The sequence below is a fragment of the Patiria miniata genome, unplaced genomic scaffold (assembly GCF_015706575.1).
Source record: "Patiria miniata isolate m_02_andy unplaced genomic scaffold, ASM1570657v1 HiC_scaffold_16, whole genome shotgun sequence".
Classification (NCBI taxonomy): domain Eukaryota; kingdom Metazoa; phylum Echinodermata; class Asteroidea; order Valvatida; family Asterinidae; genus Patiria; species Patiria miniata.
This window is the reverse complement of record NW_024037054.1, coordinates 17970098-17996195: the sequence shown is the minus strand read 5'-3', so window position 1 is coordinate 17996195 and position 26098 is coordinate 17970098. Positions and strand designations below refer to the sequence as shown.

At 39.6% G+C, this 26098-nt stretch overlaps 2 protein-coding genes across 2 annotated transcripts; one reads left to right on the top strand and one right to left on the bottom strand.

Annotated features, from left to right (window-relative positions):
* Positions 1 to 32: 32 nt before the first annotated feature.
* Positions 33 to 7311, bottom strand: LOC119723270. Its single transcript, XM_038193835.1, has 4 exons — positions 7184 to 7311; positions 6332 to 6425; positions 5125 to 5208; positions 33 to 250 (listed from the first exon to the last, which is right to left on the bottom strand). The coding sequence occupies exons 1-4, from the start codon at positions 7277 to 7279 to the stop codon at positions 33 to 35; spliced, it is 492 nt and encodes a 163-aa protein (XP_038049763.1). The 5' UTR covers positions 7280 to 7311.
* A 9924-nt stretch (positions 7312 to 17235) lies between these two features.
* Positions 17236 to 21061, top strand: LOC119722596. Its single transcript, XM_038192778.1, has 3 exons — positions 17236 to 17314; positions 17846 to 17929; positions 20163 to 21061. The coding sequence occupies exons 1-3, from the start codon at positions 17239 to 17241 to the stop codon at positions 20378 to 20380; spliced, it is 378 nt and encodes a 125-aa protein (XP_038048706.1). The 5' UTR covers positions 17236 to 17238; the 3' UTR covers positions 20381 to 21061.
* Positions 21062 to 26098: the final 5037 nt, after the last annotated feature.

Below are 26098 nucleotides of genomic sequence, written 5' to 3'. Positions count from 1 at the left end.
GATGACTTAATCATTGATTACAACCATGCAAACTAGGGCAGGCAAAACAGCATCTGCTGGCCGCGCACTTCGTCATCGTAATAGTGACTTTCATGCGTTACGACGGCCAGAGGCTTAGCGCAATCTTCGGGTACGGAGATATCATCAAAGATGTTTTCGTAGCAAATGGTGTATCTCCATGAGGCGTCGTAGTCCCAATTGGCTTCGCCGTAGGTGGATTCGCACCACCGATACTTTCCAGCTAGGTCGTCTGGAGATAACGTAGAAAAGAAAGAAGTTAGTTAACAATTAGCCAACGAATTAATGATAATAGTATGTCAATAATGCGTGGTCGCGATTTTTCCTAGAGTGATTCCGGTTTCATCTTCTGAGTAGTCCATATCCGGTTCGTTAGTGTGACGTCACCTCCAGCACTTTCTGCACGATTGGAACCGGAAGTTAACGCAGCTCGAGCGTTTGCAGCCAATGGGCGCTAGTAATCAGTGGTGTGCGCGCGTGAATGACGTTTTTACTAACGAACCGGATTGCAATTCTTCTGAGGATTGCAACTTTGTCGTTGTGGAAGGGTTTGTGTGTCCCGTGGATCCAAAGGGGTCCGCTCATAAGTCCGATGCCTCATAGGTCCGACGCCTCATAAGTCCGAAACAGCGTTTGTCCATTGTCGGACTTTGCGTCGCACTTAATATGAGGCGTCGGACCTATGAGGGGGAATTGATGCCTCATAAGTCCGACGCCTCATAAGTCCGACGCCTCATAGCTCCGACGCCTCATAAGTCCAAAACAGCGTTTGTCCATTGTCGAACTTATGAGGCGTTGGACTTAATATGAGGCGTCGGACCTATGAGGCGGAATTTATGCCTCATAAGTCCGACGCCTCATAAGTCCGAACCGTCGGACCTATGAGGCGTCGGACTTAAGATACGGTCCCGACCAAAGAGCAGTGCCGTCGGTAGTCTTGGTGCTACTGGCAGGGCCGCCCTAGGCGTTAAGGTCGAGGGGAGGACCCAGACCAATAGTGTGACGGAAAGTGTAGTGTTTATGCACATGTACATGTTATTGTACGTACACGTGTACGCGCGGAGGTTCTGGCAAGTGGCAGTGAGCTGTACGAACGTGAGTTGAGGGTGCTCTCGCTGTGGTGTGTATTGCTATATGGTGAATTGCGCTATTTGCTACGCGCGGGTGAATTGTTGGACTGTTTAGCCGTTCACGCGCGGGTGCATTGTGGTTGATTTGGGCTGGGCCCATGGTTTCGTAGTGCTACGTGCGCGCGAACCATATCTCCACAGTGGCACTGAGCTATGCAATGCGATACTATCGTTCAGGCAGTGCAGCATTGGCTACAGTGTTCCTGTAATGCAGCTTTGGTTGTGCATTGCTACAGTGTTCCTGTAGTGCAGCAATGGTTGTGATTCAGTCCTGCCATCGTTTTGGACAGGAACAGGAGAGGGATGCGACAGCTCAATTGCTCCGCTACTGAGTAGCCCTGTTTAGGATCCACTCTGCTCATCCTAGACAGGGAGGGGGCTAATTCGATAATGATTTATATTAATTTTCTTCGAGACTAAGTTTTGTTTCATAAACCCATGTAGTAAGAAGGTAACAAAAATCAAGAACATCTTAGAAATTGTGACGGTAAAGTGGTATTTGTTGCGGTTTTTTCATGTCGCCATCCAAGGTGCCTTTTTTAAAAAGTCTCCCATTCGTCTTCCATGTGTGCATATCAATGATTACCCTTTTATATTATTAGTCCATAGTATGCCCTAAATATACAATGACAAATCGAAAAAGATTGGCTCATTAATTTTACTTGAGCGCCTTCAGAGCGCATGTCGCCAATTTCATAACCAGATACGTTACTATTTTTTTCGAAACGATAAACAGACTTAACATTTCAGGAATATGCACGTTGAAGTTGCTTACAGACTAGACCAAACTGGGTATTATATTGTACAAATGGCATGAATCTAATACATTTTGAATTTGAATTTTTTTAGAACTGTCAACGAAAAAAATCCATGTGTTACGTATGTGTAGCGCCAGATACGTTACCTATTTTTGCCTTTCCTTTCGAGACACGTGAAGGAAGCTGACCTCAAACACCATACCAGTCAACAGTGTGTTGGGTGATGACTGATCAAGTGGCGGAAGAAGTAGTTAAGGTCACACAGTTTGTCAAGGGAAGCCTATTTCAACATGAGCGGGCCAGATACGTTACACCAGATACGTTACACCAGATACGTTACTGATTATGAATTCATCATGCAAATGTTATGCTGACGTCAACAAACATGAGCTACGTCATCGATTCCCACGCTGTCTACACGTTTTAAAGTTTCTTAACACATTTAATTGTGATTCATAGAGCGCATGCTTGCCGAGAAGGATTGTAATGTTGTGCTGAATTTCTGTCGAATATTCTTAAAGTTTAGAGTAGCATCATACAATGTTTTTTTAATGGTAAAATATGTAACTTGTAGAATCTGTAGATAAAGATTTTAGGAAGTGAGGGGTTGTAATTGCACAAAACTTGATAACATGAAACCATCGTTGTTGGTTTACATAGAATATCTTAGTTTATTATGGTAACGTATCTGATCAGCCTGGTAACGTATCTGATGAGCTCGGTAACGTATCTGTTCAAATATCAATCTTTAATTTGCGAGCGTAGCTAAGATGATACAATTAAATGTATTGTTCAGACATTATCTCTAAGCAACAGGGACACTTAAATGATGGTTTCGAGGGTTCGGGTGGTAGTGTAGGTGGGTTGGTTGGGGTAAACTTAGGGGTGGGAGGTGGGGCAGCTCAACACACTTGGGAAAAGGAAACTCTGACCTCCATCATGTGTGCCTGAATTCAATTTTAAATCATTTGGTCATAGTTGATCAGGATTGTTTGCCAGGGGATGCACTAGTTGCATTTTAGTAAAGTCATTAACCGTGATATGCATGCGCAAAACATATCACGCGAACAAAACTTCACATGATTATTCCGTATAATTTATATCCCCTGCTCTGACCCCCCGAAAATGAAAAAAAAAAAATTATAACCGTAATAATAGAACAAGATGATATTCTAAACGCAGGCGCGGATCCAAACCCACGGTCTCGACCCCCCCCCCCCGTTATGCTCTGACCCCCCCCAAAAAAAACCGCAACATTGGTATACAAAAAAAATATCTGAAAGGCCGACCCCCCTGCAAAAATTCCTGGATCCGCCCTGCATTATGGTCCTTGAATTATATACTTCAGTAGTTCTTTTTTTTTTAACGATTAATGATGTTTTTTTGTTGACAAACAGAATCAACGAAACCTTTTATTTCAGTCTGTCTGTCACAATGTGTACCAATGAAATTCACATCTACTTAAAATATCTACATAATCTTATTTAAAGACATGAATTTATTGAAGTGGACTTGTGGTAACGTATCTGGTAGATCGTTACACCACGTTTAGAAGACTTAACTTCAAGTAGTTATTTTCCCCCCAAAATAAAAACATTTGTTAAAAATCGCCTTTGTTTTATTCCATGTGTTCATCAAATGCACATTATAACGTAGAGCGACGAAATTGGGATCATTTCTGCTGTGTTAAACAATGCAAACTCGACTTTTCTTGTGTTTTTTTTAATTGTCGGGTTCTGACTGTTCGTTTACAGGGTGTACAGATTTTTATATTTTGACAACAACTTTGGTGTATGGAGCGCGTGGCGTTTTCAATAACATCATTATAATATGATTGATTACAGCAGCTGCTATAAAGTTTTGTGTAAGTGCTGCTTACTGCGTCATCCCGTATATGGTGTTTTAATTATAAATCTGATTTGCCAGATGTTACCAAAGCAGCCTGGCATTGTGGATCTCACTATCTCAATCTCATGGGAAATATTCGTATAATTACCTGTTCATCGAAATGATAATGACTAATTATTAGTTAATGGCAAATAAATGCGAAATTGCAACATGCAAAGTGATAGATGTAGCAACTGAAATTATGTGCATAGCAAATCGAGACAGACAATTTATGTGCCTTGTTTTCACAATCTAGAAAAAAACACGATGTTTCCAATGTACCTGTCAAATACTGTCACTCAAATCCCTCTATTTTTAGTCTGTCTTTCACAATGTGTAGCTCCGAAATTCATATTGACTTAAGCCTCCCCAGTTTTTGTTTCAAAGACAACTTTTCTATAAATAAAATAGTGGTAACGTATCTGTTAAAACACGTTTTAGAAGGTTAAATTTCAAGTATTTATTTCAAAAAATATGGTTTAGTTAAAAATCAGTACTGTTTTGTTCCATGTCCTGGAGCTATTAAACTTTACGATTTTGAGCAGATTTTATATATTCATTGTAGTTGATATTTTGTAAAGTCCTAGTTCCAACTTGAACACTTTAACGAAGAATGAGCCGAATGCCAACTGAAGGAAAAGGGGTGACATACACCTTCTTTTGGAAATGCAAACTGGAGGACCAACTAAAGATTCATGGAGTTGGTTTCGCCATGAAAAACGAACTGGTTAACCTTATATCGGAGCTTGCCTTTGTCATCAGCGAAGGCCTCATGATCTGACACTGCGTCTCCAATTCCAAATAGCTAAGAATCCGCCTGCAACAGTCCTTTAGTGCGTATGAACAGGGTACTCCCTCTCCCGCTCGTGCCATATTTTCAGTTGAGAGCGCTACATTAACTAATACTGTACAAATGCACCATTCTCACGACTATTTATTTAGGGGGAGTACATTTTGCTGGTGCAATTGTTTTTTTTATGGATTTTTTTTTTGGGGGGGGGCTTGACAAATTTTTTTGGGGGTAAAGCCCCCCTAGGCCCCCCCCCCCCCCCTAGAACCGCCACTGGGTCTAACTTGATCTTTTCTGCCTTTTCCCGCTTTTCTCATTCCTCCGCGGCCGCCCTAACACAGGGCGACGGGTCAAGGGCTAATCGTCTTTCCAGCTCTCATTTGATATAATTTTGTTGAAAATAAATATAAGGTGATCGCCAAGTTGAAATCAAAACGAGGCTGTTGTGTTTGCAAAGCAATGGGTCATCCAAGTAGCTGCGAACCTGCTAACACAGCCTTTTCCCAATATAGCCAGTGCAAAGGGACCGATGCGCACGTACCTTGAAAAAAGGTCCAGTCTCTGGATTGTCTTCCTTCTCGGATACTGACCTGGAGTTTGTAAGGATCCTTCGTGTATTCGGTAACTGCAAATAACAATCGCAGAACACGGGCTTAATTTAAAAGAAATATTGCATTAGGGCTTCTTATACGCTCGGTGGGTTAACGTCTATATCTTTCATGTAAATCAAAGAAGAGAATGTTGCTTTAATACACGAATCCAGGCACGTGATCACGCATGAGACCTTCAACAGTTCAATATTGTGCACTGTTGCATACCACAATTGAGTCACGGAAGTTTTATGCTTTCGCTATGACGGGAACGTCATTCGTGATAGAATTGTTTGCGTGCTGTGATTTGTCTGAATCCTTTTCTTACAAAAATAAAATCAATGGTTTTATCACTGAGAATTACCATTCAATTTACAACTGATTGAGACAATGGTTTACCAACGGCAATAACTTTTGATTAATACCATTGGTTACCATTGCGATGGTGTTTTGGAATGCTACCATTGGAATACCATAGAGTTTACCATTTTGTACCGCTGATAACACCATTGGATTCACTGAATGGTAGACACCATTCATGGATTAAACCATTGGTTCCACTCAATGGTGTTCCAGGCATCATTGGAAATTGTTTCTGTTTTTATACAAAAACATTTTTGCCAGTTCTATATAGGCATATAGGCTCATTTGCTCTTCGGGCATTTTGGTCGTTTCCAATAACCACACCAAATGTCTATAGTTTTGATTCTAATCGCAACTAGAATGCTTAAACTTTCTTTTAGAACAACAGTAATTCAAATCACTGAACACAAACACCGTTTTAAAGTTCTGTCCACAGCTCACAAAAAATTAAGTGTTCTTTCAGCAAAACGAAAACAATTCGATCCCTATGAGAATTCTTTTCAGTTTGATGAAAGAACACTCACCTGTTTTATGATCCGTGGACAGAACTTAAAAGCGGTGTTTGTGTTCGAAATTCCGTAACTTGAAAAGTACATGAATGATTTGAATGATTCTTGTATTAAACGAAAGCTTATTGATTGGATTTTTATATCCTAGATTTTGAAAGTGCTACAGGAAAAACTTCATTCAAAAATTGGTCCTGCCATTTGGTTTTTTAATTTTTTTACTCACCCTGTACACGGACTGATTTATGTTGCCAAAGGCTTAATTTACCCATCAAGTGTGGATACATACCCATTAAGAACTCGTGTCCAAAGAGGGGCATTATGACACAGTGTTGACACACATCCTCAGCGTCGTTGCATGTCATATCGATGCGACTGAATCCCTGATTGGCGGTGGGAAAATAAAAGAAAGGGAATGTAACTTTCTTTTGTTGGGACTTTATACGTTAGACAATATGCGGCAGGAGAATACATGTACAGGGTGAGTCAAAAACAGAGGAACCCAAACCCCCCAAAATATGTTTCATATTAAAAAAAAAAATGAAGCACCACAAATAGTAATGACTGGTAAGCCAATTTCATAAGCTACTTTTAGATGAAAAAAATACTGAAATGATTTAATCCGTTCAAATGATATCACCATTTAAACGCAATAAATCTAAAACCTGTTTCGTCCAAAAAAGGAGCAATGTATTGTGTATTCTGACTATTTGGAACAACAAAGAAAACTTGTTTCAACAACTGTCAACAACTGTAGTACACAATATCTTTATTAATGACCCTTGTTAGGCAAAACATAGTATTTTTAAAATCCACTTTATTAAAAGACGGGCCTTCGAAAAGACTTTGTGTAATATTTTTTAACTTTTCAACTGAGGTTTTATCGCTGGTGATGTTTGAAGACAATTTGGACGACGATTCTTGAAATCGCTTTTTTTGACGAAAGAGATTGAAGGGTCATTGTGTTTAAATGGTGATATTCTTTGAACGTATTGAGCAATTTCAGTCATTTTTCATCTAAAAGTAGCTTATGAAATTGGCTTTCCAGTCAGTATTATTTTCGGTGCTACATATTTTTTTAAATATGAAATATAGTTTAGGGGGTTTGGTTGCCGCTTTTTTTGACTCACCCTGTAGTTACCATTTTTGCTTTTGATGGATCGCTTTCTTCGGCATTCCAGTTACTCTCCACTCTACTGACGACAAGCATCAGACAGGCAAGCAGGATTCGGAGCATTTTCGCGACTGATCAGTTCAACAGCTCTGGCCAAATTGTACGTGAAAACTGAGGACCATGCACCGATGTGTACCGTATATATGCTGTTTATTAATAACTCAGTGATTTATGAGTCGGGATTGTTTTTGCATTAATATGCTAATGTAAATGTCTTTTATTACATTTGTCGAATAAGCAATAGCTTTCGAGTAATTAAATGCACAATTCAAGGTAATACATCTTCAAATGCCAGGTACTTTGTTCTTCAGTTCCAATGTACTGTTTTATGTTGCAAAGTGCAAGAGGTGCAGCGGTGGGCATATACTCGAACCGAGAAACATACAACACCAGAATATCCTACATATTAAAGTTTGCCATACAATTAAGCGCTGTTAGATGTAAGGCGCCTTCGCTCGCCCCCCCCCCTCCCCTCCGGCAAACAGGACGCAGGGAAGGGCTGATTTCTTCGAGCTCTCATTTGATAGATTTTGCGTGACCTGTGACGTAGCATGCAGCGCTGCTGATGAGCTACCCATAATGCCATGCGTACTTTCTACACAAGATTCTGTGAAGCGGCATCAGCCCTTCCTAATGTCAGAAAAAAAGTTGCCGAATACATTTCACTATAGCCCCTAAAGCGATCTCCGTGTGAGATGCATATTGTCCATCATGTTTCCAGTGGAATAAGCTAGCTGTACTGCAAAAATTGTTACTTCAGTTTTTTTTCCCCTATAGGATTCAGAATATTTACTTACCCGAAATTATATTACAGTGTTTGAAATTACCCGGTCTGAAATGTCCCGGTCTTCAATTTCCACACTGGCGTAAAAATATGACCGAGTAATAATTATTAATAAAATGATTTATAAACCTACTGACAAAGTCAGTGAACTAGCACACCATTTACAAGCGTGCATGTAGGGCAAACTTCTGTAGGATATTATTATTATATTAGTGAGTGCTGCAATCAGAACCGTGATTGGTCAAAACATCAGGCCCGGATTAGGTGTTTCGTAGGCTCTAGGCACCAGTGTTCCGTAGGCCGATCCGCTAGTAGTGTAGACTGCGTATTTGACCCTGGTTTTTTGTGGAGGATCATGATCCTCATCGAGGATCATATCGGTAACCCCGACGAGATCATACAACGAGGTGTGTCTGTGGCGTAGTGACGTTGTGGATCGATGGACAAATCGATCGTGAGGATTAGCGCCGAATGAGTATTATAGAGTTCGAAGATAATCCTACATGTATAACAAATAAGGAACACTCTATGATTGCTAACTATCGAGACGCGGTGTGTGAATGTAGACGAAAGAGCATTACCCAATTCCGGATGAAGGTGAAATTCAATAGATACAGTTCTTGACATGCTTTCTTGAATCGAATATTATTTTATATATATAGATGTGTACGTATTCATTAAATATATATTTTGTCGCAAAACAAAACAAACGTAGGGTATTATAAAAACAAGAAATAACTTTGAAGTAACCCACAAGACGTACAAGACGCTTCAACACAAGCCGTAACTCAATATCAAAACATAGAAAAGTACACACTGAACAAACACGGCCACGTTAACACCAAAGCTTACATCATAAGGTCCGAATCTAAAATCCTAACTTAACAATCATCCAACTGCAAAAACAAAAGGACTGAATTTTTTTTTTTTAAAGCCACTGCATAAAAATTATATCCATAAATAATAAAAATACACAACTCTTAATAAAAGACGACTCGGGGTGCCTAAAACCAACCGGAACTCACCAGAACATTCCTTGAGTGGTCAACGGGCGATATACAGTTTCCAGGTATTTTATTCATAACCACAGCAAACATACAATATTAAATTAAAAGCAAGCTAAACTTAAAATGTACATATTATTAAACAAATTAATACATGTAATAATAATAAATAGATAAAAAAGAAGAAGACATAATTAGATACACAATGCACACACATGGCAGATTAGTATAACAAATGATGAAAGATGTATTATTCAGTCTGCCCTCAGAACTTTACTTTTTTCGTACATGAACGAACGAAGATATTAAATACAAATGTAACAAAAAAAAATAATAACAAAATAAAAAACAAAATACGGCACTTTGCCGTCCTGCCAGAACACATTTCAATGACTCGCATAAAAATATTAATTGCAATTGTATTTTGACTTCCACATTCATTATAATTGCATGTACATGTATTGTAATTACGCGGTCCTCCGTCCGTATTTATACAAATATCAAGAATATAATCATTTAAAAATTGTTTGAAAATGCGCACAAGCGCATGATCATAATTTACAATATTTTATTTTTTTGAGCAACACAGTTCCAGTTAACTTATTGTAATAAAAGACAGGTAGCCTAATTGTATACACTTCCGGCATCACTTCAAATTAGACGTTTCGTAATTAATGAGCGTTTTAGAAGAGTTTATCTTGAAAAATGGGACGCTTATACAATACTCATAGCTCGTGACTAACAAAACTATCAGATTAACCAAGCTTGCGATAATTCCTACGATCAATTAGTATTGTTTCAACCGTTTAGTTCGACTAATACATTAATAATTGCGCAACATAACGTTTCTATGTCGTTTGGCAAATAATACTGTCCACCAAACCTCCAGCCGTCGTTCCTGGTAGATTGTGTTGGCCTAAACCTCAATTGCGTCCAAGTAAGAAGTAAGACCGTACGAATTCTTTCTTTTTTTGTGTTAAAACTCAAAATAAGGATTTCTGTCCCTTCGTGATTGCAGAATCTTGGTTACCCGGTCAATGAAATTTTGGGAAAATCAAACGCTTGTTATTTTGCGGAGGCTGTGACAACCAGCACGAACTAAACGCGTATTTGCTCATCAACTCTTGCGAATGAATCGTACTCTGTTGTTTGCTCATTACATTACTTTAAAATACAAAATAGGCTACCTTTGTTCTTATAGATCTTCCGTGTAAGTTAGGACCATAGCAAATATGGGGACGAAATAATTCCGTCAAAATTTAAGTTGCCGATCGCCGTCGTATTCGCGCATCATCCACCCACAAAACGGGTCCGAGCTAGTAGTATCACAATGGCCTTTGTATTTGGATGGGGAATCCATATGACGTCACAGTGATGAGTCATCGATGGACGGCAAACCGAATGACCAGTCCAGACTTGTCCGGTAGTCAAGTCCGAATGCGCCTAATCCTCTCGATGCAGTTTTACAAGGTACGAACCGTACTGTTTTTCTTTTTCTACCAAAGGCGCTACAGTATACTATTATTTTAAAAATTACAATAGTCTTTCTTAAACTACTAGTCTTCAGTCATCACTGTCTTTAATCAACGCTAGTCTTCCTCAAGATCTTGGAACAGTCCATTAAATTTGGGTTGGTGTTTAGGCATTATCCTGTTGAGGACTGTATTTACTTCTGTGCCTTTATTTATTTTTTCTTCCAGATCTTCAACAATTTCTTGATGGGTATCGTTATCTTTCAAATGTAGGTTACGTGACACAAAATCCTTGTAGTTGTTGAAAAAGCATCGCTTGACTGCCCAGAGTGTCTTCCTATTTGCTTTTTCCTTGGCTTGATCTTCACCCATACGCCCGTCGACGTACTTGTTAACTTTCTCACTCCACATCTCTTCAGTGGCGTCTTTGGCGTCTTCCAACCAGTCTTGATAGGCGACATTGTCTTCCAATTCAGAACTAGATTCATCTTCATCCGATAATTCGCCTTCTTCTACCTCCGTTGCGGATTCCAAAACACCTTCCTCGAAATCTTCGCCTTCGTTCTGCGAAGATTCGGCTTCATAGTTGTCTATTTCTGAATCTTCAAATGACTCATCTTCATCCGAAAATTCGTCTCATTCTGCCTCCGTTTCGGACTCCGAATAACCTTCCTCGAAATCTTCGTCGTCATTCTTCAAAGATTCAGCTTCGCAGTTTTCTATTTCCGAATCTTCAAATAACTCATCTTCATCCGATAATTTGTCATCTTTTACCTCCGTTTCGGATAATGAATAATCTTCATCGAAATCTTCGTCTTCATCCTGCGTAGATTCAGTTCTACAGTTTTCTATTTCCGAATCTTCAAATCTACGCCTTTTAAAATCAGGTTCAGAATTATCCACATTAAGGTCCTCCACTTTAATTTCCTCTTCAGCATGTACATTTTCTATATGCCTCCGCAAGTTATATCTCCGCCCAAAGCTCTTGTCGCACTTATGACAAACATTGGATTTGACTGCAGAACTAGCATTCATGTTGAGTCTTTGAAGGTAAATCTCCGAATGGCAAGAAACGGATGAAAACATTTGATATGTAGCTACTCATTTCAGCTGCTCGGGCTCTTTTGCTCACCACTTGCTCTTTTAGTGCTCATCTGCTCACGTCTTGCTCTTTTAATGCTCCTTCGTTTCGTGTCTTACTTTCTTCTTGTTCGTTTGCTGTTTTTTTTTTGGGGGGGGGTTTGATCTTTTCTTGCTCCTTTGCTCTTTTCTTGCTCTTTTCTTGCTCTTTTCTTGCTCTTTTCTTGCTCTTTTGCTCTTTTTTTTGGGTGCTCTTTTCTTGCTCTTTCCTTGCTCCTAGCTGTCTTGCTCATTATCCAGAAATGAGCAAGAAAGGAGCAAAAGAGCAAGGCAGGAGTAAGAAAAGAGCAAGAAAAGTGCAAGAAAAGAGCAAGAAAAGAGCAAGAAAAGAGCAAGAAAAGAGCAAAAGAGCAAGAAAAGAACAAGAAAAGATCAAGAAAAGAGCAAGAAAAGAGCAAAGGAGCAAGAAAAGAGCAAAAAAAAAAAAAAAAACAGCAAACGAACAAGAAGAAAGTAAGACACGAAACGAAGGAGCATTAAAAGAGCAAGACGCGAGCAGATGAGCACTAAAAGAGCAAGTGGTGAGCAAAAGAGCCCGAGCAGCTGAAATGAGTAGCTACATATCAAATGTTTTCATCCGTTTCTTGCCATTCGGAGATTTACCTTCAAAGACTCAACATGAATGCTATTTCTGCAGTCAAATCCAATGTTTGTCATAAGTGCGACAAGAGCTTTCGGCGGAGATATAACCTGCGGAGGCATATAGGAAAATGTACATGCTGAGGAGGAAATTAAAGTGGAGGACCTTAATGTGGATAATTCTGAACCTGATTTTAAAAAGCGTAGATTTGAAGATTCGGAAATAGAAAACTGTAGAACTGACTCTACGCAGGATGAAGACGAAGATTTCGATGAAGATTATTCATAATCCGAAATGGAGGTAAAAGATGACAAATTATCGGATGAAGATGAGTTATTTGAAGATTCGGAAATAGAAAACTGCGAAGCTGAATCTTTGAAGAATGACGACGAAGATTTCGAGGAAGGTTATTCGGAGTCCGAAACGGAGGCAGAAGGAGACGAATTTTCGGATGAAGATGAGTCATTTGAAGATTCAGAAATAGACAACTATGAAGCCGAATCTTCGCAGAACGAAGGCGAAGATTTCGAGGAAGGTGTTTCGGAATCCGCAACGGAGGTAGAAGAAGGCGAATTATCGGATGAAGATGAATCTAGTTCTGAATTGGAAGACAATGTCGCCTATCAAGACTGGTTGGAAGACGCCAAAGACGCCACTGAAGAGATGTGGAGTGAGAAATTTGACAAGTACGTCGACGGGCGTATGGGTGAAGATCAAGCCAAGGAAAAAGCAAATAGGAAGACACTCTGGGCAGTCAAGCGATGCTTTTTCAACAACTACAAGGAGTTTTTGTCACGTTACCTACATTTGAAAGATAACGATACCCATCAAGAAATTGTTGAAGATCTGGAAGAAAAAATAAATAAAGGCACAGAAGTAAATACAGTCCTCAACAGGATAATGCCTAAACACCAACCCAAATTTGACGGACTGTTCCAAGATTTTGAGGAAGACTAGCGTTGATTAAAGACAGTGATGACTGAAGACTAGTAGTTTAAGAAAGACTATTGTAATTTTTAAAATAATAGTATACTGTAGCGCCTTTGGTAGAAAAAGAAAAACAGTACGGTTCGTACCTTGTAAAACTGCATCGAGAGGATTAGGCGCATTCGGACTTGACTACCGGACAAGTCTGGACTGGTCATTCGGTTTGCCGTCCATCGATGACTCATCACTGTGACGTCATATGGATTCCCCATCCAAATACAAAGGCCATTGTGATACTACTAGCTCGGACCCGTTTTGTGGGTGGATGATGCGCGAATACGACGGCGATCGGCAACTTAAATTTTGACGGAATTATTTCGTCCCCATATTTGCTATGGTCCTAACTTACACGGAAGATCTATAAGAACAAAGGTAGCCTATTTTGTATTTTAAAGTAATGTAATGAGCAAACAACAGAGTACGATTCATTCGCAAGAGTTGATGAGCAAATACGCGTTTAGTTCGTGCTGGTTGTCACAGCCTCCGCAAAATAACAAGCGTTTGATTTTCCCAAAATTTCATTGACCGGGTAACCAAGATTCTGCAATCACGAAGGGTCAGAAATCCTTATTTTGAGTTTTAACACAAAAAAAGAAAGTATTCGTACGGTCTTATTTCTTACTTGTACGCAATTGAGGTTTAGGCCAACACAATCTACCAGGAACGACGGCTGGAGGTTTGGTGGACAGTATTATTTGCCAAACGACATAGAAACGTTATGTTGCGCAATTATTAATGTATTGATCGAACTAAACGGTTGAAACAATACTAATTGATCGTAGGAATTATCGCAAGCTTGGTTAATCTGATAGTTTTGTTAGTCACGAGCTATGAGTATTGTATAAGCGTCCCATTTTTCAAGATAAACTCTTCTAAAACGCTCATTAATTACGAAACGTCTAATTTGAAGTGATGCCGGAAGTGTATACAATTAGGCTACCTGTCTTTTATTACAATAAGTTAACTGGAACTGTGTTGCTCAAAAAAATAAAATATTGTAAATAATGATCATGCGCTTGTGCGCATTTTCAAACAATTTTTGAATGATTATATTCTTGATATTGTATAAATACGGACGGAGGACCGCGTAATTACAATACATGTACATGCAATTGTAATGAATGTGAGGGTCAAAATACAATTGCAATTAATATTTTTATGCGAGTCATTGAAATGTGTTCTGGCAGGACGGCAAAGTGCCGTATTTTGTTCAAGGAATGTTCTGGTGAGTTCCGGTTGGTTTTAGGCACCCCGAGTCGTCTTTTATTAAGAGTTGTGTATTTTTATTATTTATGGATATAATTTTTATGCAGTGGCTTTAAAAAAAAAAAAATTCAGTCCTTTTGTTTTTGCAGTTGGATGATTGTTAAGTTAGGATTTTAGATTCGGACCTTATGATGTAAGCTTTGGTGTTAACGTGGCCGTGTTTGTTCAGTGTGTACTTTTCTATGTTTTGATATTGAGTTACGGCTTGTGTTGAAGCGTCTTGTACGTCTTGTGGGTTACTTCAAAGTTATTTCTTGTTTTTATAATACCCTACGTTTGTTTTGTTTTGCGACAAAATATATATTTAATGAATACGTACACATCTATATATATAAAATAATATTCGATTCAAGAAAGCATGTCAAGAACTGTATCTATTGAATTTCACCTTCATCCGGAATTGGGTAATGCTCTTTCGTCTACATTCACACACCGCGTCTCGATAGTTAGCAATCATAGAGTGTTCCTTATTTGTTATACATGTAGGATTATCTTCGAACTCTATAATACTCATTCGGCGCTAATCCTCACGATCGATTTGTCCATCGATCCACAACGTCACTACGCCACAGACACACCTCGTTGTATGATCTCGTCGGGGTTACCGATATGATCCTCGATGAGGATCATGATCCTCCACAAAAAACCAGGGTCAAATACGCAGTCTACACTACTTCCGCTCTAGCCACCGGCACCAAATTCAAGGTACAAAGCACTGTACAAATCAGGCCAGGACCCGGGTCCTAGCTCTGAAAGCCTGTTGGCACCAAGGGCGTCAATTGCTTCTCAAAAGTGGAGGTGGCACTGTATCTTGATCAGAACTAATGCGAGTGCGAAGCCTAAACGGCGTGGGGTTGGGGCCCGCTTAAGGGCCCTGAAAAACAATTGGATTCTAGACACTCTGTGGTGACATCTGAGACAATTATGACCACTTTAACCAACTTTTGTTTAGCAAAAGAACATCATCATTTTCGAGTTTGGAGTACTTAAAACCAGCTGTTCTGAGCTATAGAATCAAAATATGAAGTTTACAATGTTTTATTCGGGGACGAAAATAGCTTGAAGACGACGACATGCCCCCCCCCCCGTCCCCCACCGATCGACGCCCATGGTTGGCACCGTGTTTCAGAAGCACATACTTTACACGTACATTGTATACGTAGGTCACGTATGCTTACGTGATGTACATTTTACGGCGCCGCGCCAGTTGGTGAAATCGTTTTTTAAAACTGTGGGTGTGGGTGTGTGTGAACGTATGAACACTGCCTTATATGGGGTACCGGAACAATGGAAGGTACCCGAAAAGGAATGCCTACCGACTTGCGGGGTACCATTTTGGTACCCACAAGTTTTTCACGAAATAGATATATGGATTTTACTCAAAAACTAGGAATTTCCAAGGTGGGTTGATTGGTCGCTAATGGAAGAGTTTTAGAAAAGGGATATTAAGTCCGAATTTCAGCCCAGGAAATTAATTCTGGTTAAAATAAGAGCATTTTGAAATTAGTGTGCGACATTTCAAAATTTTAGTACACGAGAACAAAGGAAGTACCCCACTTCCATGCCTGTGTAAGCGTGGGTGCGGGTATATAGGCCTGTAATTATGTGTTTTATGGCACATTGCGGTATTTTCGTAGGCCCCCGAATTTTTCGTTGGCCCCGGATATTTTCGTAGGCCCTAGACACAGTGCCTACTCTGTTCCTATTGGATAATCCGGGCCTGCAAAACATCATGGGCGTGGCTTGACTGAGGGAGCGGTCTATTTCCCAATGGGACATAAACAATAATGTGCCTACACGCGTACTGTTTTGTCGCAGTGCAAGTACAGTGAGTATAAAAAAGGAAACACAAATGGCAGGACCAATTATTTAATTAAGTTCTGCATGTAGCACTTTCAAAATGTAGGATATCAAAGCCCAATCAATAAGCTTTCGTTTAGTACAAGAATCATTCAAAACACGTATGTGTACCTTTCATGTTATATACGGAATGTTGAACACAAAAACCGTTTTAAAAGTTATTTCCAAGGATCACAAAAAGGTAAATGTTCTTTCATCAGCAAAACGAAAAAAATCACATAGGGATGTGTGTGAATTGTTTTCGTTTTGCTGAAAGAACACTTACCTTTTTTGTGATCCGTGCATGGACAGAAGTTTAAAACAGTGTTACAATTCTGTAACTTATATATGCTCCTGACCTTGGGTTTTCTTTACCGAAAAACTCTTATTGGCATGTATATTTAGCTATCCACTATATGAATCACTAAATCATTGCAATACTAAATCTTTTGAATAAGATTATGGTAATTTGCTTAAAAAAACAACGACAAAGTACAATGGACTAGGAAACAAATTCATAACTCTGTATAATTATCGCAGTGAATTATGCAATTTCCCTTCAATTATTGTATTGGAATGTACAAGTAACTTCCAGATTAACACAGGGAATTCACAGACAAGCTATATTATGCCAGTAATTCTTTATAAAAAAAATCAAGCTGGCCCAGCATTTATACAGTACACATCGGTGTTAGGTGCTCAGTTTTCATATGGCCAGATTTGATACTGATCAGTCGCCAAAATGCTCCGAATCCTGTTTTCATGTCTGATGCTTATCAGTCAAGTGGAGAGTAACTGGGAAGCTAAAAACAGTAACCAATCTGGTGCAAATCTGGTAACTATTCTAGAGTGGTACCTAGTTTAACTTGAAATAGGTCTATAACTTGAAGAAAGTTACATCTCATATACTTTTGTTTCTCTCCTCAAATCAGGGATTCAGTCTCATCAATATGAAATGCAACGACGCTATGGATTTGTGTCAACACTTTTTTATTCTGCCCCTCTATAGTCACGAGGTCTTAGCAGGTAAGTAACACTGATGCTCAAATATGGTATGCATTAGACCTGATAGGGCAACAGGAAATCTGTCCATGGGTTTGATACTGTGAATTGTTGGATCGGTAACAGGCTTTGAGACGAAATTAACCTAAGCTATACTGCCGTGATCAAGATGTGACCAACGGTGGCGATGTTACTAACCGTAATTGTTCAAGCGTGCTGTTTCATTGCCATTTACTTTAAGAATGACCACATTTCAATAACCATTTTTGTTTAAAGCTGTGTCTTTGCCATTTTAAATTGGCCATCAAATTGATTAAATAATTATTGAGCTGGTGAATGATCATATTCCAGCTTGACAAGTAAGTAACAAAATGACGCCTAGGTTCAAAGGGATAAGCGATTGTGGTGTGAACAATATGAAGTCAAATGTGCCTATGGCTAATACGTGAAAGATCTAAATGTATAAACCGCCAACAAGCTCTCAAAACGCCCTTGTGCATTATTATTGTTTAACGTTAAGCTCACGCATGTACATACTGCGATTATCATTTGCAGCTTTCGAATACACGAAGAACCCTTACAAACTCCAGGTCGGTGTTCGAGAAGGGATACAAAGCAGAGACTGGAGATTTTTTCAGGGTAAGTGCAGATTGGTTCCTTTACATTGACTTTGCTAAAAGACAGGCCTGCGTGGCAGGATGTATTTGGATGGATCACAAAAAAAGACCTGTGCAACCTCAACTGTAACGACCTGACTGCAGTGGCGTAGCCAGGAATTTTTCAGGGGGGGGGACATTTCATGGGGGGGCGTCATGTAGGGGCGTCAATCGCTTCTCAAAAGTGGGGGGGGGACATACTTTGATCAGAACTGATGCGAGCGCGAAGCGCGAAGCGCGAAGCGCGAAGCCCTTACGGCGTGGGGGTTCGGGGCCCGCTTAAGGGCCCCGAAAAAAAATGGATTCTAGATGTTCTGTGGTGTGATCTGAAGCAATTTCTTACCACTTTCCTCCATGCTTTAACTAATATTTTCTTAGCAAAAGATAATTATTTGAACATCGTTTTCGAGGTTGGAGTCATTGAATCAGCTATCGGTATTCTGAGCTATAGGCGTGGGGTTCGGGGCCCGCTTAAGGGCCCCGAAAAAAGTTTTGGATTCTCGATACTCTGTGGTGTGATCTGAGGCAATTTCTTACCACTTTAACCAATAATTGTCTTAGCACAAAAGATAATAATTTAAACATAATTTTCGAAGTTTTCCCAGCTAAAGGCATACGAAATTTTTGGAACATTGTTTTCGAGGTTGGAGTCATTGAATTTGCTACCAGAATTCTGAGCTATAGACGTGGGGTTCGGGGGCCCTTTAAGGGCCCCGAAAAATTTTGGATTCTAAATGCTCTATGGTGCTATCTGAGGCAATTTCTGACCACTTTAACCAAAATTTTCTAAGCAAAAGATACATTGTAGTACATAATAGGGCCCTGTAAATGAGACACGAGTTCAAAAATCTGGGGGGGGGGGGCGACATTTGATATTGTGTCCCCCACCCTTCAACCCCCCCCCCACAGTCCCCCTGTCCACCCAGGATTGACGCCCATGGCGTCATGTAGATCAAGGATAATTTTTTTAGAAACTCAAAATCTCAGTGGGGGGGGGGGGGGGGGGGGGGGGGGGGGGGCGCGACGGGGGGGGGGGGCGACAAAGTTTCATGGGGGGGCTGTAGCCCCCCAGGCCCCCCCCCCCAGCCCCCCCCCCCCCCCCCCCGTGGCTACGCCACTGATTTCAGGGAATTTTAATTGGTCTATTATTATTATTTTAGCTTTTATGATATCGCTGACTGAAACTGTGTGACCCACGGACCACCTATCTAAAATACGTGTTCCGTGGTGTGAGCGAGCAGTGCAGTGGGTGTTAATACGCATTTTAGATTATCATTATGCGCTATGTCACGCCGGTTGTCAGCTTACTGGTCCGCGGTCGCCGGTCGAAGGGTCGTTTCTCAGTGGTCATCATGTGGATCATTCGCAACTATTTAGATTTAGATCAATGATAATTTTTTTTAGAAACTCAAAATCTCAGTGGGGGGGGGGGGGGGGGGGGCCACAAGGTTTCATGGGGGGGGGGCGGTCGCCCCCCCCCCCCCGTGGCTACGCCACTGCCTGACTGAGAGTGTCTTTGTTAAAAGAGCAGCCTCGAATTTTGTCTCAATTTTGTGCCGTCATATCACCCAGTTACACTGTGTATAGTCCGATCATTCACCTGACCTTTCGGCAGTCGATTTTGAATTCCAAAGTCACGCTTGCGTCTTGTCAAAAGGCCTGGACTGGTTGATATAAACGCGACTTCCGATAGTATTAATTATTGACCCCAGATTTAATCCCAATGGACCTTATTCACGAGTTAGGCATTTTTGTCGTGTTCCCTGAATGCATTTCACAAATTGTTATCTGTTGAATGGGATGGCGCCAGACCATTTATGCAGCCTTATTTTACTTTCATTTTTTTTTAAACAATCTGTCTTAAAACATTAGGGAATATTAAATAACAGATTTTAAATTATTCATTTAAGTAGACTTCAATTATTTATGTACTTGCTTTCATTTCACTTCGCAAGTTCCAAAATGAAGATTTTACCTCACTTTCAATTCAACATGGCCGACTCGCGAATAAGGCCAATGAGGGCTACACTTCTTAATTTATCTTCATGATTTTGGAAGGAAACCACTTTTGTAAAGCTTATGGTTTGTGTTTTCGGCAGCAAGGCATTAGTATATGGACTATAAATCAGAAGATGCATGAGAAACCGAACCGCCACCCTGCATCATTGTCGGCTTAGAGTCTTCTTCCCTTTTTTCTTTCTGTCTCTAATTCCCAGACGACTGTGATGGGAAGTATCGATGGTGCGAATCCGTCGACTCTGAAGCGAGTTGGGACTACGACGAATCGAGGAGATACACGACTTGCTTCGAAAACTCCTTTGATGATATTTCGATACCCGAAGGATGCGCTAAGCCGCTTGCCGTCGTAACTTATGACAGTCATCATTACGATGACAAAGTGCGCGGCCAGCAGATGCTACTCTGTCTGCCCTAGTTTGCATGGTTGTAATCAAATCATCACAGGTCATAGTAAGCAGGAATGTTGACCAGACATTCAGGAGTCGAATTTAGAAATTCATCTTCATGAAACTATTATATCGCAGACTTCCTATATCTTCTAGGATCTCGGGTTTTCCGACCAGCCCACCACATCCTTCCCGGATATACCTTTATGCTGCTGCCATATTTCAGTCATGTTCCCAGGTCCTGTATTCAATAACGGTACTGACTGGTAATATTTTTGTGCAAAAAGGAGCCAGACTATTTTCCTTCCAGCCTCGCTTTGATTACGTTGATTTGAATGGGAAAAATCAAGATGGCCGCAACATGATAATGGTCTATTGCCAATTGTCACAAGCGCATATAGGCTGCACCTATAAACCTTGGCTGCCGCGATCGACCAAACGAGCCCCAGTATACCTTTACGAAGATGCTAACCTAGACTTTGCGAATCGCCCCTAAAAGGAAGAGCTCACCAATCACGCAGAGTTACTTCTTCTATATCCTAAACCCCCAAACAGACTGTCTGCAACGTGTGATTGATTTGTGATTGACTATAGATTACGACTCTGCTGTTTGAAACGTTCAGCCCCAGCAGATAGACACGTCACATTTGCCGAGTTATGAAGGGGCCATACTATAGACCTATATCATGCTGCCACCATTTCAGTCATGTTCCCTGTATCCAATAACAGTACTGACTGATAACGTTTTATGTGCAAAAAGGAACCAGCCTATTTTTCCCTTCCAGCCTCGCTTTTGGTTGATTTGAATGGGACAAAATCGAGATGGCCACAACATGATAATGGTCTTATTATTATTATTATTATTATTATAATTGCATAAGTGGTGCAAGTTTTGGGAATTAAAGTGTACAGACGTTATGAAAACGATTAGGCTATACATGTACTTTAAAATAAGTTGTCAAACTTTTGCTGTTGTATTGAGTACGATTTCCATGTAGTTATTTCGGTATTTCACATCATTGTGGATGGATGAAAGATAATCAGCACGTTGGATGGGTTCAGAGATGTTCATTACAGCATAATGACGTATGCACCGATACACAAGTCTATTCCATCTATTAAATTCCATCGTATTTACAAGTCTATTCATTTAATTTCAGTAGGCCTACATTTATTTTTAAAATAGTTCTATATAAAGTTCTGTATACAACTAACACTGTATACACCAGCACGCACCGGTATTTTACATGAGAGTAGCTTAGATATATATTGTTACTTATAACATATATAAGATTTGAGGCTTTGCATGGTGGAGTATCGGTATCGTTTCGGTTTGCGGTAACACCATGTGTAATAACTACTGCTTAGAAGATATTTAGTTCTGAAAAGAACTTGTCCTGCTTATTATCAACTTCGCTAAGTAGTTTTGTTCTGATAAGAACAGTCCTGCTGTAAGTTCTAAACGAACTTGTCTTTGGTCTCAACGTTTCGACTAGCCTGCTCTAGTCATCGTCAAGTCTATTCCATCTATGAAATCTGACGATGACTAGAGCAGGCTAGTCGAAACGTTGAGACCAAAGACAAGTTCGTCTAGAACTTACAGCAGGACTGTTCTTATCAGAACAAAAAAACTACTTAGCGAAGTTGATAATAAGCAGGACAAGTTCTTTTCAGAACTAAATATCTTCTAAGCAGTAGTTATTACCACATGGTGTTACCGCAAACCGAAACGATACTAATAACATATGCGTATTGGATACTATTTTTTCATGCAACGTCCTCAAAAGAATTGGTACAAATTCTTGTTTCCTTTAATTGTTGAAGCATAGTTACCATGAAGTTCTTTCTTTCACAATCATCGTTATTTATATGTTTGTCATCATATTGCATCTATTCTTGTAAATTTTAAAATTGAAATTCATCAGTTAAAATTAATTCATCAAATCTAAATTATTTCGTGAATTTAAAATTAACTTGTCAAATTAAAATTAATTCATTAAATGTAATTAATTCATCAATAAAAATTAATAGACCTTTATTTTTTTTTTTATTAATATATACAATTACACTTCGTCGGAGGTCAAACTCGATGTGTACAGTCGAACCCTGGTAATAAGTCTTTGTTTTTCTTTGTTTTCCTTTGTTTTTCCAATATTGTTAATACAAGGTACCTGTTATAACAAGGTAATTTGTAAAGTCCTATGGACCTTGTAATAAATATTGGTGTTCTCAATACTCGCCCGTCGGCGCCATTTTGTCATTCTTAAAGTATCAGTCACAGACAATGTACTGCTATCATATCCCCCAATTTTTGTTATCCATTCATATTGCGCGAGGAACGTTTTCAAATTACCGTTGAACGCCTATTCAGACGGAATTGCAAAAATATTCAGTTGTACGGTTTATACCCATGGGGTCTACCAAACTATCCGAAAATTAATTGCGAGTGTCCACCTTTGAACACACAAAAGGTCAACATGAACATTATTGCCTCACTCTCGGTGGTCAGACTGACAAGAGGACCCAACTGATACCAGGGCACGATGCCACATCCAATCATATTTAACTGTGAGTCTTTTCACGGGTTTTTTTTAACGATTATGCATGATAGCCTACGTAGTGTTCATTTTTAAAGGAAGTTTGGTCTTCCGTTTCTTCTTTGGCGTAACGTTATAATGTTAGCGTTCAGTCATCGTTAAAATTCAGTCATCGTTAAAATACATATATATCGTGGAGTTATTACTGTTACTACACTATAACTGTTTCATGATGATATGCTGCCTTCGGCCGTTTGGATTCTTGTATAACTGTATGGCGTACATATTGCTCTGCTTTGGTTGAATAACGCACAATATATCCATGTTATATCCAAACCACTGCCGGATAATACTTCAGCACCTTTGTACACTTTGCTCAGAGGGAAGAACACTGTCGGTGGAATATAACATTCATATACCCAGAGTGTATGCAGTCAAAGGACTTACTTCTTCGAGTTAATTATTAGAATATTTATTATTGTTGAATGTAAAATGGGGATGAGGCGAGTTGTGATTTGTTTCGAGCCCTCAGCGTTTTAAAGTCAAACCTTTGGTATTATATATGGCTTGCAAATCAATTGTTACCTTACTATGAAATTAGTGATCTCTTCAAGACCAACCTTTCGTTCAAGTATGGTTCACTTTGATCATTCCAATGATAAATCCTTTGAATAAAATTAGGTAATTTGACAGTTCTCGTATGGAAATGAAATTCACAGGTCTGCATAATTATTGTGGTGAAATTATGCAATTGACCTTTAATTATTGCTTTAGAATGTCCAGTAGCCTCCAGATTGACACAGGGAAACCGAGGAATTCCAACGATAAAGCCCTAAAACCACTTACTAAAATCAAGGTGGAACCGCGTTAACTATACGGTACACATCGGTGTTCGTGCTCAGTTTCATAGCCAGACATACTGCAAACTGACCAGTCGCCACAATGCCCTGAAATCTGCTTTATGTCCGATGCTTATCAGTCGAATGGAGAGTAACTGGAATGCTGAAAACAGCGATCCATCGAAAGCAAAAATGGTAACTACTCTCGTGCGGCATTTTGTCTAACTTTAAGTATACGTTTCTGACGTACTGTGTTTTGTTATACCTCAAATCGCTGCACTTCATGAACTTAACCTCAAAAGTGCATTCCAGGTTAAACACTAATTACTCTTTGGCATTTGAATATTTATGCCTCTATACCTTGCACGATGCATTTAAGTGGTACTCAAGACAGTCATTGCCTATTCGACAAATAAAAGACGTTTTACTAGATTTAGTTTTTGTGATGTTAAAAAACGATCTCTTATTGAATTCGACTATCAAGCAGTTACCTCTGACTTAACCTAAACCTATCGGTTAATATACCAAGTCCTAATGACGTTATGGCTTTGTTTGCATATGCGCTTAATTTCCTATGGGAGCGAAGTCGGGACGCCAGACAAAGTAGGGACCGTCTGACACATAGGAAAGCGCACATGTAAAGAAAGCGTGACGTCATTAGGTCCCAGGCCTATTGAACTGTGGTCAGCGAAACACCATATGGATCACTTAACTATTCAATAACAAGTGTATTGAATAAAAGTATGGTAATTTGTGTTAAATTAACTGCAGGGCCTACTCGTAAGGCAACAAATTCATGTAATTATGCACTTATCTGCATAATCATCAAAGTGGATTATGCAGTTGATCTTTAATTATTGAATTTTAATGTACAGTATCTTTCAGTTCAGTAAACCTCCAGATGTGGACACATGGAAACGGATTAGTAGAACTCTCTGCTCTGGTCAGCGTGCCTTCGCCAAGGCAGCACCTGCCGTTTTTTGAATAAAGGCTCCCTGTCCTGACTAGACAGTCGTGAAATAACATCCCTGGACATCTTGAAAAGAGAGTTGAAATCCCGTTAACTTCACTAGTTATTTCTCTCAGACTTTGAACTATTTGTCCGTGCTTGGTGTAGGCGCCTTTTGATAAGTGCTGTGATGCCTTCGAATTCAGTGAAAATCGAAGCTCATCACACACAAAACTTCACGTTATAGTGGTAAACGTTATTACCATTTGCAGTAGGAATACATGCAGTCATATCTGAGCTAGTGCTTCAGACTGCTCCCCCCTTCTTGATAGGATCCAACAACGAGCTATTAATTTGGTTGGACTGGACCAGGCATCACCCCTAGAACCTCAAGGTCTGTGGCAACCTCGTTCCCCATGGGTACGATCTCGCTGTGCGCCATGTTTGGTTCCCATTACCGAGGCTGCCGTGCGCGATCCTGTTTGCTCCACAAACAAAAACTATACATATTTTCTAGATTTTCTTAGACTAGTGTTTCCTTCAGACCGGCAGCTGAACCCCTTTGAGAACATTCCAGATCTGCTCATGTTAAATGGAAATATTTGGCGCGGTTTCCGAAGGAAGCGGTCCCCACACACACCAATCATGATTTAAAACCGTAGTCGCTGCTAATTTACCTCCAATATGCATTGGGTTGTCATACAAACTCTTCTATGATTAACCGTTCTGTCAGATAATGCAGTACAACGGGTAATTTGAGGACGTTCTTCTTCACGTTCCTAATTATTTTAATGTATAGCACAATTCAGGTAAATGCATTTCGCTTTAACAAGGGCCACATTAACGAGAGACACACTACATGTGAATGTAAAATAGCGACTAAAACTTTAAGAATGACAAAATGATGATAATCTGACGGACGAGTTTAGAGAACACCAATATTTATTTAACATTTTGGTGCACATCGAGTTTGACCTCCACCAAAGTATAATTGTATGTATTAATAAACGTTTATTAATTTAAATGGTGAGTTCGTTTTAATTTGATGAAATATTTTGAAATTAAATATTAAATTTAATATATTAATAGAATACAATCAAGCAACATGATGGGAAACACCAATGACGATATGAAAGAAAGACGTCCATCGTAATTATGCTTCAATAAAGAAGAAAAAAATTGTAAAATTTTCTCTTAAAGACGTTGCTTTAAAAATTAGTACCCAATAAGTATAAATGATTAATCACAATATGTATCTTATCTACTACTAATTCTATATATCGGTATGTGCTGGTTTTAATTTTTGTTGTTTTCCTTTGTGTTTTTATTTACCTAGTTATGTAAAGAGATCATTTTTTTCGCGAGAGGGGTACTGCTGCTTTTGATGGCCAGTTTAGTGACAATTTTCTTCACGTGCAGAGC

Coding starts and splice junctions, on each gene's coding strand:
- LOC119723270 (XM_038193835.1), bottom strand. CDS start 7,279: ATGCTCCGAATCCTGCTTGCCTGTCTGATGCTTGTCGTCAGTAGAGTG. Junction 6,426..7,183: donor ATCCATCAAAAGCAAAAATG/GTAACTACAGGG, acceptor ACCGCCAATCAG/GGATTCAGTCGCATCGATAT. Junction 251..5,124: donor AGACTGGACCTTTTTTCAAG/GTACGTGCGCAT, acceptor CGTTATCTCCAG/ACGACCTAGCTGGAAAGTAT.
- LOC119722596 (XM_038192778.1), top strand. CDS start 17,239: ATGAAATGCAACGACGCTATGGATTTGTGTCAACACTTTTTTATTCTG. Junction 17,315..17,845: donor TAGTCACGAGGTCTTAGCAG/GTAAGTAACACT, acceptor TATCATTTGCAG/CTTTCGAATACACGAAGAAC. Junction 17,930..20,162: donor AGACTGGAGATTTTTTCAGG/GTAAGTGCAGAT, acceptor TCTAATTCCCAG/ACGACTGTGATGGGAAGTAT.